The 13,855-nt window shown below is 42.9% G+C and overlaps 1 protein-coding gene across 1 annotated transcript in view; it reads left to right on the top strand.

Annotated features, from left to right (window-relative positions):
- The window catches only part of LOC137527605 (protein bicaudal D homolog 2-like), a 95,557-nt gene extending 82,168 nt beyond the window's left edge, over window positions 1-13,389 (top strand). The window contains exons 7-9 of the mRNA XM_068248232.1: window positions 5,666-5,817; window positions 6,680-6,901; window positions 8,024-13,389. Of these exons, the coding sequence (XP_068104333.1) occupies window positions 5,666-5,817; window positions 6,680-6,901; window position 8,024 (375 nt within the window). The 3' untranslated portion in view covers window positions 8,025-13,389. The remainder of the gene's footprint in view (window positions 1-5,665; window positions 5,818-6,679; window positions 6,902-8,023) is intronic.
- The last annotated feature ends 466 nt before the right edge of the window (window positions 13,390-13,855 follow it).

Here is a 13,855-nt window from a genome sequence, read left to right as displayed (position 1 = left end):
GAACATGGCGGCTACCATGAACGTGGCCTGAGACTCCCATCAGGGTTTGGGGTTTTTTGTGAGAGATGTAAGATAGTCCCTCTCTCTTAAAGGGGCACTATGGCGAAGTATTGTAAAATTTAAAATATGTGCAAACATATACAAATAAGTATATTATTTCCAGAGTAAAATGAGCCATAAATTATTTTCCTCCTCTGTTGCTGCCACTTGCAGTAGGTAGTAGAAATCTGACAGAAGCGACAGGTTTTGGACTAGGAATATAACCCTGCATTTCAACTTTGCTCTAAAACATTATTTACAGTATATTATATGCAACCAGCATTTTTTTTTTTTACTAGACCAGCATTGGAAGGGTTACACAGGGCTTTAAAGTCCCTGGAGATTTTTGCAGACGCATCCGAACTTGAGTTAGATACTTTTTGTTTAGACAAATGTCGGGCTGCCCCTGGAAGCAACATGTAGCTTCCAGGGAGCGGCCAACCGCGACGGCTAATGTTCCTCTACGGGGAAAAAAACCGCATCACGACGCGACCGAAGGCTACTGAAAGCCTGACCGCGCAGCCGCCGCAACGCCCCCAGACGCAACGCTACGCAGACGTCCGTCTGAACCAGCCCTAACATTTCTAAATATATACATATAACTAAATAGAATGTAACTATCTGAACGTCTGCACGGAACCTAAAACCTCTGTGTTTAACCCTTCCAATGCTGGTCTAGTAAAAAAAAAATGCTTTTTGCATATAATATGCTGTAAATGTTTTAGAGCAAAGTTGAAATGCAGGGTTATATTCCGCTTTAAGCTCTCCGACTAAGTTAGTCTGGAGAGGGCTGTTATTTGACTTTTATCTCAACTGTAAGTGAACTGTTTACTTTTTCTCTGCCAGAGGAGAGGTCATTACTTCACAGACTGCTCTGAAAGACTCATTTTGAATGCTGAGTGTTGTGTAATCTGCACATATTATAGAATGATGCAATGTTAGAAAAAACACTGTATACCTGAAAATAAAAGTATGAGAATATTTTCTTTGCTGCTAATCTTCTAGTAATTATTCATAGTACACAACCAATTCACTATATCATATTTTTTTTCGCTTCAGTGTCTCTCTAAGTCCCATCATTTTAGCTTCCTCTTGCGCCTCAATCCCATCTGATGCAAAAACATAAATACTGTCTGGCAGAGATTTTTCACATTCCCGATTCTATCCAAAACACAGAGTAAAAAGTTTTGCCTTGACTTCAATTCTAATGCTACTTTTTTTTTCTTCTTGATTTTAAAGGAGCCCAAGATCTAAACATCGGTTCAAGCATTTCCATGTTGCAGCTGGTGGTATTAGATCCTGTATGCATCCTAAGCTGCATGTGTACTGTTAGCATGTCTATGGCTAGCATGCCTTATCTTTCCATTATTAATGCTCTGCAGAGCTCAGTTAAAGGGAACCTAAACTGAAAGGGATATGGGTGTTTCCTTTTAAACAATACCAGTTGCCTGGCAGTCCTGCTGATCTCTTTAGCTGCAGTAGAGGCTGAATCACACACCTGATACAAGCATGCAGCTAATCCAGTCTGACTTCAGTCAGAGCACCTGATCTGCATGCTTGTTCAGGGGCTGTGGCTGAAAGTATTAGAGACACAGGATCAGTAGGAGAGTCAGGCAACTGGTATTATTTTAAAAGGAAAAATCCATATCCCTCTCAGTTTAGAAAAACAAGTTTGCTTTCTTAAAACAGAAAGTATTTGCGATAATTCAGGTTGGAGTGAGCTTGAGATGTCTCCCAGTGCAACACTGCTGAATATATGCAAATTAACCATTGTACCCTTGGAAGCTAAACACGCCTCTAGAACCGCTGGAATGCAATGATGTGTCAGCTTGTTAATTTGTACAGAGCCATAATAATCTAACATGCATACAGACTGTTTAGGATTGTTTGATCCTCATCAGTGCATGGCATGGATTAATTTGGCTCTATGCAGTAGGGCTTGTAACACAGAGAGGCACAGACTAACAAGCAAGCTCATGGTAACCCAGAACTCATTGGAGTGTGTAAGGGACTACAATGGTCCTAAAAGCCTCCTTACTAAGGCCTCTTGCACACTGCAAGCAAATCAGATTCAGATTCAGATTTTTAATCTGTTTTTACATCCGATTCCGATTCCGATTTTTAATCTTAACTGCATGCTGCGTTTTTTGATCCGTTTTTCTGTTGAATGTATTCAAGGAAAATCGGAAACGGAATCGGAATCGGAATCGGAAAACGGATTTGCAGTGTGCAGGGAGCCTAAGATGTTAAGAAAAACAAAAGTTTGCTTTCTTAAAACAAAGAATTTGCGATAATTCAGGTTGGAGTGAGCTTGAGAGGCCTCTCGGTTTAGGTTCCATTTAAAGGCTTCTGCTTCCCCCTGCTGGCCTTTGTAGATGCAGCTTCTAGCCAAGATGATGTTGCCAAGTGTACATAGGCTGATAAATGTATAACATTGGCATCCCTTTGGAGACGTGCATGTCTGCTGCAATACATTGTATATGTGGGTAACCTTTAGCAAGCATTTGTTTTATTTCAAAAGCTTCCTTGTAGATTGTCGTCCTGATTTAGCCAGAAGGAAAAAAAAAAAAAAGTAACTTTTTTTTTCTTTGTATTGCGGTCTGGCTTTCATTATTAGGTGAACAATTTAAATAATTTAGTAAACTTTTAAAAAACAATTTAAGGTGAGCCTAGGGGCCTATTTACACTTAATGTGTTTTAATGCGTTTTTTTTTTTTTTTTTTATTATTCTCCATAGTAGTGCATTGTGAACAATCTTCAGTTTTTCAGCGTATAGTGAGAGGCCATAGAGAAACATGGACTTTACCTTGCACATCAACTGTCCTTTTCATTTACAACTGAAAGCAACTGATATAGTGTAAAACTATATAGAAAATATTTACATTGCCACAGGTCCCCCCACTGCACAGCCAAGAACCATGAAGCTTTAAGTGGGATATACACTCATCTTCATTGCTCTGTTATCAGCACTGCTGGTACCCCTGGATCCGTCACACTTCCTGTTTGTGCGTGTAGTACTCTTCCCCTCCAGTCACATGTACTATCTGTGTGACCAATTGCTGGGGCTAAGCAATCTGGAGGTTTGTGAGTTAGGGGCCTGTTTCCACTACACGCAGACTGGATGCAGAAAAACTGACTCCAATGAACGCTTATGGGAAAAATCTGCATCAGAAATATCACGTTTAACCACTTGAGGACCCACCCTTTACCCCCCCTTAAGGACCAGCGCTGTTTGTTTGGATCTGTGCTGGGTGGGCTCTGCAGCCCCCAGCACAGATCCGCGGCCACACAGAGCGATCAGATCGCCCCCCTTTTTTCCCCACTAGGGGGATGATGTGCAGGGGGGGTCTGATCGCTCCTACCTGCAGGCATGTTGCGGGGGGGGCACCTCAAAGCCCCCCTCCACGGCGACATTCTCCCCCCTCCCTCTCCTACCTGCTCCCCCGGGAGATCTGGGCTGCACAGGACGCTATCCGTCCTGTGCAGCCAGTGACGGGACGTCCCCTGTCACATGGCGGCGATCCCCGGCCGCTGATTGGCCGGGGATCGCCGATCTGCCTTACGGCGCTGCTGCGCAGCAGCGCCGTACAAATGTAAACAAAGCGGATTATTTCCGCTTGTGTTTACATTTAGCCTGCGAGCCGCCATCGGCGGCCCGCAGGCTATTCACGGAGCCCCCCGCCGTGATTTGACAGGAAGCAGCCGCTCGCACGAGCGGCTGCTTCCTGATTAATCAGCCTGCAGCTGGCGACGCAGTACTGCGTCGCTGGTCCTGCAGCTGCCACTTTGCCGACGCACGGTATAAGCGTGCGGTCGGCAAGTGGTTAATGGAAACAGACCCATAGGCATTCATTGGAGTCAGTTTTTCTGCATCCATTATGCATCCAATCTGCATGTAGTGGAAACAGGTCCTTAAGCTACGTACACACATGCGACAACGATCGTTCGTTGTGACCGACGAACAATCTTTTAATTGACGAAAGAACGACCTAAGTAAACTTAGTTTTAAAAGGTAACGATCAGATCGTTAGAACAAATGTTACATCACGTAAAGCAACTATTGCGCATGCGCTTAAAAATGAAAAGTTCCATGGAGAAATAATGGAATGCGCATGTCAAGCCTAGTACGAACGATCGTTTCCGACGATGTACTACTTTTGCAAACGATCGTCGTTGGAAAAAATCCGCCAAGCTAGATCGTTCGTTTTTAACGATCTAGCTCGTCCGTCGTTAGACTTAATGGTCGTTGGCTGCTTTTTTTTTAACGATCGTCGTTTGAAACGATCAGGGAACGATCGTTTCAAACGACTATAGTCGCATGTGTGTACGCACCTTTAGTCTATGTAGTGAGATATTAATAAGATGGAAGGGTGAGCACCAGCTATAGACGAGACCCGATGGTTCCATTAGTGTTCTGCTACACAATATCAACCTAATACCAACCATACACCATGGCTGGTCGTTTGGCAAAACCTTGTAAAAAGCCAGCGATTTCACCAGGTGTACGTGTGGCCAACCACTGCTTACAAGCAGCTGTACTGATCTAATTTGCCATGACTTGGCACTCTCCCCGGATCTCTCGGTGACACACTGGGGAGGGCTATATACATGTTAAATTCTCAGCAGAGCATGCCCAGACTACCTGCCACAACCAAGAACAGTCTACCATGTGTACAAGGCTTTAGTCTCAGGCCTCTTTCAGATGGGTGTCTAAACTGCATTCGCTGTGCAGTCCTGCCTCTTCTCTATTGGCCTTTAAGTGCCTTTCATCTGCAATGTAATCCATCCGACTAGCAGTGTTAGTAACCACACACATATGCCATGGGATGGATGCTTCCCCACTGCTGATGCCAAGTGTGTGAAAAAGCTCCCAGAAGGTCCACATGAGCAGCTGACTGGTAGAGAATTCACCACTTGCACCTGCTCATACGAAGGAAGCCTAGCACATCAAAGCTTAACAGTGCAAACAAAACACTACAGCAGTTTGTATGAAAGGTGCTAGCTACCTTCATATTTTGTGCTTATATTATTGCGGAGCTGTTCTACAGCCACTGCAGAATGGCAGCTTATTCAATGAACCAATTGATGAGCAAGGCCATGCTTGTGCAGTGAAGCACGACTGGCTGTGAGTGAGAAAAATACGGGGGGGGGGGGGGGGGGGGGACGGCGATAGAGCCTATGGGCCTGCCTAGGTAAGTATAAAAGCTGGTAGGTGAAGTCCCAGGTTTCCTTCACCATTCTTCCTCATTGCCTATACTCAGAGGTATTGGGCAATTACTGGTGAAGGAGGCTGGATCTAGTCACATGTACTAAGCTGCCTTGTGAATGACAGCCTATCTGGGCCCTGCTGCATTTGGGGGTAAGCCTTTTGCCATATTTGGTAATCATATTTACAGTACGAGACCACATTGGCAGCCTTCTACACACTTTTTTCACATTATTTTCAAATTGTGTAGCATTTAGCTTTGGCAACCTGTTCTCAGCAGGTCTAGTCCAGTATTAGCATGATATATAGTTGGCTGTTATTGAGAGTTATAATCTCTGTTGGTTGCTGTGGCTGAAAGCTAACCTATAATGATTGAGGCTGCATTATACTGAAGCTCTCTTGTGTCCTATTTCTGTACAGACTGCGGAGGTTGCCATGTCTAACCTGAAGAGTAAATATGAGAATGAGAAGACCATGGTGTCAGAGACCATGCTGAAGCTGAGACATGAGTTAAAGGCCCTGAAGGAGGATGCAGCTACATTTTCATCCATGCGCTCTATGTTCGCAAGCAGGTAAGAGTATGATACGTAACATATTGGCCCACAAGAAGGGATAAAGGCGTACGTAATTGTGATGAATCACTGATCAGCAGCAATATTAAAACCACTGACTGGCATTTGCCAAAGGGTGAGATCAGTGCCGGGACAAGGTCCTCCAGAGGCAGAGATTCCAAAGTGTGAAACCAGTATAGATAGCCAGATTCACCCATGGGTAGCAAAAATCGTGCCCCCCCCAGATCCACCACCACCCTCATCATAGGTAGCCAGATTTCCTTTTATAGTGCAGATCTCTTCTGTAGTCCTGCACAAAATCCAATTTTTTTAGGATTCATCAATACATGTACAAATGCATATATAGTTGAGAGCAGGGACCCACTGTGGGTGTTCTAAGGCAATCGCAAAGCGCCGCGATTTGCTAAATTACACAAATGCCAACATTTTATCTCGGAGGGATGGTGATTTGACCACGCAACTGATGTGATCGCTCCCAAACTGTTACAAGCAGCGTTTTGCTATCGCATAGATGCTTGTGGGACCACCCCAAGAGGGATCCATTGGTGTAACACTTTTCCGATAACCGTGGAGTGCTGTAGAATGCTCCTAGTTTGGTCCCAGCCCTGAGACGCTAGATGAGGAAGACAAAGGGGGTTAGGGGATTAGACAGTGAGAGGCTCACTGTCTAATTCTAGCGATAACAAATTATAAATTTGTCTAAAGAAGTGTTCCATGGGTAAGTTTAAAGGTTTGGAGTAAGACGGATCAACAATAGCAACTTCCATACTTTTCTCATGACATGAAAATGTAGTTTTCTGTGTTTTATTGATCACACACTATCCATAGCAGAGCCTAAGATAATCTCCTTATGACTTTGCAGATGTGATCAGTACGTGAATCAGCTGGAGGACATGCAGCGTCAGCTTGTTGCAGCGGAGGATGAGAAAAAGACTTTGAATACACTGCTGCGAATGGCTATCCAACAAAAGCTGGCTCTTACACAGAGGCTGGAAGGCCGGGAAGGCTCGCAAGAATCTTCCAAAACAAACCGGACCAGAACTACAAAGTCTAAAACCCGCACTTCCAGGCCTAAAGTCAATTGGTAAGTGCTAAACACAAGTGATTTAGTATCATACAATGTATATCATCTACGCACTAATATACTGTTTTGGACAAATATACCACAGCAACTACAGGTGAAACTAGAACAATTAGAATATGGTGCTAAAGTCAATTTATTTCAGTAATTTAACTTAAAAGGTACAACTATTATATGCAGTAGGAAACCTTTATTTAGATTTAGATTTTGGGATTCTCATAAGCTGTAAGCCGTAATCATCAAAATAACAAAGGCTTGAAATATTTTGCTTTGCATGTAGTAAGTCTATTTCATATACAGTAGAGTCCCCAGTCATCAGGCAACAGGAAGTCTCAACTAACTGGCATGCCTGAGGGATAACTGGGACCCCTTTGTGGGGGCTTTTTTGGGGTGCTGGCAGGCAGTAAAATACTAACCGAGCCTCCCTGTACCTCCTCGCGGGCTCCTAGCAGCTTCTGCTGTCGGTGTACAGAAGCCAGCGTGTCAGCTGACACTCCGGCTTCCACGCACTGGGGAATCTGGAGTGTCACCTGACCCGATGCTGTGGGTCAGCTGACACTCCAGCTTCTGTGCTCTGGAGAAGCCGGAAAGCCACTCAAAACCTGCAAGGAGGTTCAGGAAGGTTGCTACATATCGCTGGAGGCTCGGTTAGTATTTAAGGGGGGAGGTTTGCACTATTTCGGCTGGTTGTTCAAGCAACTGGCAAGCACAGGTGTCCGGCATCAGGCAATCCACTCTGATGCCTGGATATCGGGGACTGTGCTATATTAGCTTCAATTTTTAAGTTGAATTACTGAAATAAACGAAATGGAAAAAGTCTTTGCATAGTATTCATTTTTCGAGTTACTCAGACAAAAGGAAATGCGTGTTCAAAAAAAAATAAAAATAAAATGCTGATTAAAGTAATTGAAAAAGTGTTTTTCATGCATAGATTTCAGGTTAATGGCACGGTTTACTGTTTGTAATTACTTAAATTCAGAGTAAAGGCTGGAAATCTCAGATATGTGACCAGAGAGAGGAACCAGCTTAATTACATAAATACAAGTCTGCCTTTGTTTGGCTGGTATTCCTGCACTAGATTATGAGTGGTTTGTAATAGAGGCCTGTAATGTTTTCTCTCCACAGAAAAGCCACATTCCATGCACTGGGCTGCCCCAGGGATCACCACGTCTGACCAGTCTGTCACTCGTCTGCTGAGGAGGCCTTCATAGAGGTCACAGATCATCCAGCAACACAGGACTGCATCAGTTGTTAACAGAAAACATGTTGTATACATATCACTGCCGCACATGTAAATGGGGTCTACAGATATAGTGGAGCTGCTACTTTTGTTTGGGACTCTTTCAGAGGATAAACACGGAGAGACCCTCGACTCCTGCAGCACCATGGAAGGCTTGGCTCCCACAGAAAACCGACATTAAAGTTTTTTTTGTTTGGTTCCCCCCCCCGCAATGAAAAACGGACCATGAACAGATCCTATTTTATAAATTGGATCCAATCACACTTGTGGGTCTGCAACATATCCTTTAGATCTGCTGCTTTAAGTAGAATTCACCTTTGTGCTGTCCTCAATTTTTCCTGAAGAGCAGCTGTTTCTCCCATATAGCCTATAAAGGAAACTCCTCTGCCCAGACCACAAATGGACTATTGAAACGGACGGCTCCAGCTGGCCGTTGGAGTCCAGCTAGAATGGGAACCTAGCCTTTAAGGACTACTGAAGTGAAAGGTATATGGAGGCTGCCATATTTCCTTTTAAGCAATACCAGTTGCCTGGCTATCCTGCTCATTCTCTGCCTCTAATAATTTAGCCATAGCCCCTGAACAAGCATACAGCCGATCAGGTGTTTGTCATTATTGTCAGATCTGACAAGATTAGCTGCATGCTTGTTTCTGGTGTAATCCAGACACTACTGCAGCCAAATAGATCAATAGGACTGCCAGACAACCTGTATTATTTAAAAGAAAATAAATATGGCAGCCTCCATATACCTCCCTCTTCAGTTGTCCTTTAAGGACTACTGAAGTGAGAGGTAAATGGAGGCTGCCATAGTGATTTCCTTTTTTTTGGCAACACCAGTTACCTGGCAGCCCTGCTGATCTATTTGGCTGCAGCAGTAACTTAATGTAACACCAGAAACAAGTTTGAAGCTAATCTTTTTAGGTTTTATAATAATGTCAGAAACACCTGATCTGTTGCATGCTTGTTCAGGGTCCATGGCTAAAAGTATTGGAGGCAGAGTCTCAGGAGGATCGCCAGGGAACTAGTATTTCTTAAAAGGAAATGCATATGGCAGCCTCCATATACCTCTCACTTCAGTTGTCCTTTAAACTCTAGCACACATCTCTCTCCTTCTTTGACGATGGATCATAACTCATAAGGGGATGCCAAATTTAGGGCTAGTTAGAATCACAAGAAGCTCACCTCTCTGCACTGTAACTTGTTTAAACTTTTCTTTATACATTAGGCTGATGCATTTTCTTTTGATGAAGATGTCTAAATGGATCACATCCCTCCACATTTAGGCCCCTTTCACACGGAAAGGCTGAAGGCAGTGAATTCACCGCCTGTCAGCGGCTCCTGTCTGCATGTGAGGGAGAGAGAACGTTTCCCCTTACATGCATCCTCTTGTTGCGGTCTTTTGCTGTCAAACAATGACACACTTGACGTTACAAATGCTGCCCTCTGGTTGCATGTAATTCCAGCTGAAAGGCATTTGTGCCAGGCAGGCGAGAGGCTGAACTGCCGGACAAGCGTACCATTCAGCCTCCCATGGAAAAGGAACCTACATTTTTTTCCAACAAATGCCAATTTAATTGACATTATGTCTGTTCACTAAGAAGCTTTAGGGGAGGCACTTTCTGACAGCATACTGTAGATTCCTGAACATTGGACAGTTCCTACAAACTTTAATGTTCTGTTCCTTTATCTACACCGATCTCTTAGGAGATCTTTGACCTATAATGCCGAGCCCCGTGTTCCAGGTCACATGATTTATACTCTCCATTTGTCATTTTGTACTAATAGTGTACTTTGCTGACTCAGTGCTCTAGAGTGCAGCAGTACAAATATAATACGATGTGGAATTTTATTATAAAATGAGTGGGTCAGTGTTTGCTTATTTTAAAGCCAAGTTCCTGGATTTTTTTAAAATTTTGTTTTTAATCATGTGGCTAGCAGCAATGTAAACATCACAAAATAGTATTCATGTAATATTCAAATGAATTTGTTGCTGTCAGTGTTCTCAATGTAGAGATTTTCACTCCCTGTCCCTGGGACCTGTACCCAAGTGGGCATTAGAACTCCTGCATTATGCAAAAAAAAAGAGTTTTATTTGTTGCTTTCTCTGTTGCTCTTGGATTTTCCCACTTCCTTTCTTTTTTTTTTTTTCACAATCAACGTTTGATACCCACTTCCTTTCTGGAGAGGAACACAAGACAGCAATAAAAATCCAATAGAAGCTTTAACCTACTACATTTTCCAAACATAAGATTTAGGGCCCTTACACACTGTTTAGGTTGCTTTGTAATGTTATCAGAATGTAACTGCTGAAAAGTCGGACAGCGAGTTAAACCTGTAGCGTGACTATACAGTGACCCATACAGTACAATTATGCCTCACTGCCACAGTAAAAGCATGTGTTAATCGGTTAATGCTCGGTATGCACTGCGTCAGAACCCTCTGCACTGCACAGACCCAATAGGAATATGATTGCATCACGTTGCGATGATATGCTCAGTTGACACAATTATAATTTAGTATAAATATATATATATATACACAACTTATATATAGCACAACTTCCGCTGCAGAGTATATAGTCCCTCAGAGAAGCTCATAATCGAATCCATACCATAGGCCTGGGACCCAGCGCTGCAAGGCGAGAGTGCTGCACACTACGCCCTTGTTCTGCCCAATTTAGTGTGAAACGCCTCTAGAACATTCCCTGGAATCATACTTCCATTTATTTCTTTTTACAATTTTGAATATTGCATTGATAATTTAGTTCTGCTATCAGGGGACTCGTTGTGGCTAGGTTTCAACTCCATGTTAAACCAGCAGGTGGTGCTGCAGATGGAATTCTTTATCCGCTGCTTTTCCTTCATGTTAAACCACAAGAGATGAGGGAATAGGCCCTCGTTACTATATCAAGGAGTCACAAACAAAAACAGATTTCCACTGTTTAATAGAAAATCACCTTTATTGTATACGTAACATTTTACTGTACATCTGTCTGAAAAAAAAACAACTTTTTTTTTTAACTTGATATTCCATTCACACCGGTTTTTTATTTTATTTTATTTTTTAAAGCTGGTAAAAATAGAAGTATGAATGTATATATTTGAAAAGTGCCTTAAATTGCAATTTTAAATAACTTATTTTATGGATAACAACATCCATGTTATTGCCATCTTAAATCATTCATTTACTTTCATATAGGAACTTTTACATGTTTAGAAAAAGTGTGTATGAATGTAGATCTTCATTTACATTGTATTTGTTTAGCCATACTGTATGTTTTCTGTGTTCCATAAGTAAACATAGTTTCAAGATTTTAAAAAGTATTTAATTTCAGGATACTGTATGTTTATAATTCTTGAAGGGGTATTTTAATAGAACATAAGTAGCAAAGAAAAGAATGTCATATTGTTTTCCAGTACAGGAAGAGTTAAAAAAAAATGCAGTTATCTATGCAAAAGAGCTTTTCTGAGCTAATACAGTCCTGTTTTCTGAAGCACTTATCAAACTGCAAAGAAACAGTGAGATACAGCTTGAGATAAGGTTATACTGCAGGAAAATTCAATGGGTCATTAAAATCTGCAACTGTGACAGCATGACGCAAAGTTATTAAAAAAAAAAAAAAAAAAAAGCTATATAACTGAAAAAAAATAAACTTTGTTGCTACTTATGTTCTATTCGTTATCTGTACTATACAATACAGTTCATCATATCACAAGTTTTGGGGGATTTTGGTTTGTTTTTTTGCTTTAGTTTTGCTTTAAAACTTTTTTATGTTTTTAGATTCATGACAATTGATGCTTCTTCTCTGCATCTGCTTTTAGTTACAGGCTGTTACAGAAAAATGAAAAGTGCCAAACTCTTTGGAGTTGCCAAAGTATTGTTAGTTTTTGAAGAATGAGCACTAGGGCAGGAGGCGTGGCCTCCTCATAAAGGTTTTAAGTGCAACTTTTTCATTGAAAGTGAAAAATCTAGACGACACCATTGTTAGCCATCATTTGGATTTTTTTTTAAGTGTTAGAGATTTATAATCTCTGGCTAGTTTATATAGCTGTCCCTTTTCCCTGGGCCTTCTTCCTGCCCTCTGTAGTCCCTTTGCACCCTTGCTGTCTACCCGGTCCCCTCATTTGCGCCGCTGTCATGCCCGTTAAGTCTGTGACTCGGCTCAGTTGTGGACTACTGTGCATGCACGGTCCTAACCATGAACTCCCATAGGCAGGAGCGGTTTGCACATGCGCAGTTTAAGACTGCAAATGCTTGCATAGAATGCTCCACGTCACGGGAGCACAATGGCGGAGGCACGCAGCCCGGAACAGTGCATGTGAAGTAGTCCACACCCCAGGTGAATTGTGGATTTCACAGCAGCGCAAGGAAAGGGACCAGGCAGACACAGAGGTAGCAGATGCACTACAGAGGACTGGAGAAATCCCCAGGTAAGGAAAAATCCTTTCCTCTCATTGGTCTCAGGTTTACTGAGGTGGCAGGCTGTTAGTTTAGTGTCAACAGAGTGGGAGCTTCTCCTGCACAAACTGTGAAGGGTTATAGGTTTCTTTTTTTGCACACTGGAACAGGAAAATTAGAGTGAGAAGTTGGGTGCTGTCAGCTGATCTGTCCACACAATGCAAGATTTGCTGCTGCGCCCTCCCACTTCCTTTCTGACTACCTCCTACTGGTTGCATGATAGGAAAAGGTGAGGTAAATATGTAATATTTATTTGTAGGTACTCTGCTCAGGTTCCCTTTACAGTATTAGAGGCAGAACATCAGCACAGAAGTCAGGCCACTTGCATTGTTAGAAAGGAAGGGTGGTCTCCTCCATATTACTTTCACTTCAGGTTCTCTTTAAAGGGAACCTAAACTGAAGGGGGGGGGGGGGAGAGTTTCACTTATCTAAGGCTTCTACCAGCCCCCTGCAGCTGCCCTATGCCCATGAAGTCATTGACCGATCCTCTGGTACCCGCTGTGGCTGTTTCGTTTTGCCCCTGGCCAGTCGATGGCCACTGTGCCTGTGAGGCCCTAGCTGCGTGCTTTCTCGTTCACGGTCCTGTCGCCGGGAGCCATCATGCACAGGCACAGTAGGAGAAAGTTGCCTGTACAAGACGCCCCTAGCGTCGGGCGTGAGAACGAGGTGGCGCGCAGTGGCCAGGCGCGGCAAAACTAAACCCTAGCCACATCGGGAGGGGGGGAGGTGGCCGCGCAGTGGCCAGTCGCGGCAAAACAAAACCCTAGCCACAACGGGGGGGGGGGAGGGGGCAGAGGATCATTGATTGACTTTGCGGGCACAGGGCGGATGCAGGGGGCTGGTAGAAGCCCCAGGTAAGTGAAACCCTTTTTTCCCCCCTTTGGCTTAGGTTTCCTTTAAAGCAGGGCTAAAATGAGTAGTGGAATTGTATTGACTGCTTCACTAGTTTTATTCTGAGACAGGTTCCATTTTCATTTGTAGCAGTTCAGTTTACTGTCAAAACTCCATTCCTGCAAGTTTGTAAAGAAAACAAAAAACACCAATGTGCCTGTCGGTATGCAACGATTTATATGAATGTTTTGTATGAGTGTTTATTAAACCCAAGGTTCACTCACACCTAGTTTTAGTTTCAAATCTTTTATTAAACATTGCAAGTCAATACAAAGGAAATGTTGTTGTAAAGTGTAAACATGGTACACATAACAAAGAATAATAGGCATATACATAATATGCAATAGAAAGCCTAGCCAAACATCAAA

The sequence above is a fragment of the Hyperolius riggenbachi genome, chromosome 8, assembly GCF_040937935.1.
Source record: "Hyperolius riggenbachi isolate aHypRig1 chromosome 8, aHypRig1.pri, whole genome shotgun sequence".
In the NCBI taxonomy this organism is placed as follows: domain Eukaryota; kingdom Metazoa; phylum Chordata; class Amphibia; order Anura; family Hyperoliidae; genus Hyperolius; species Hyperolius riggenbachi.
The sequence above is the reverse complement of the archived record's forward strand: the minus strand, read 5'-3'. Positions and strand labels throughout refer to the sequence as shown.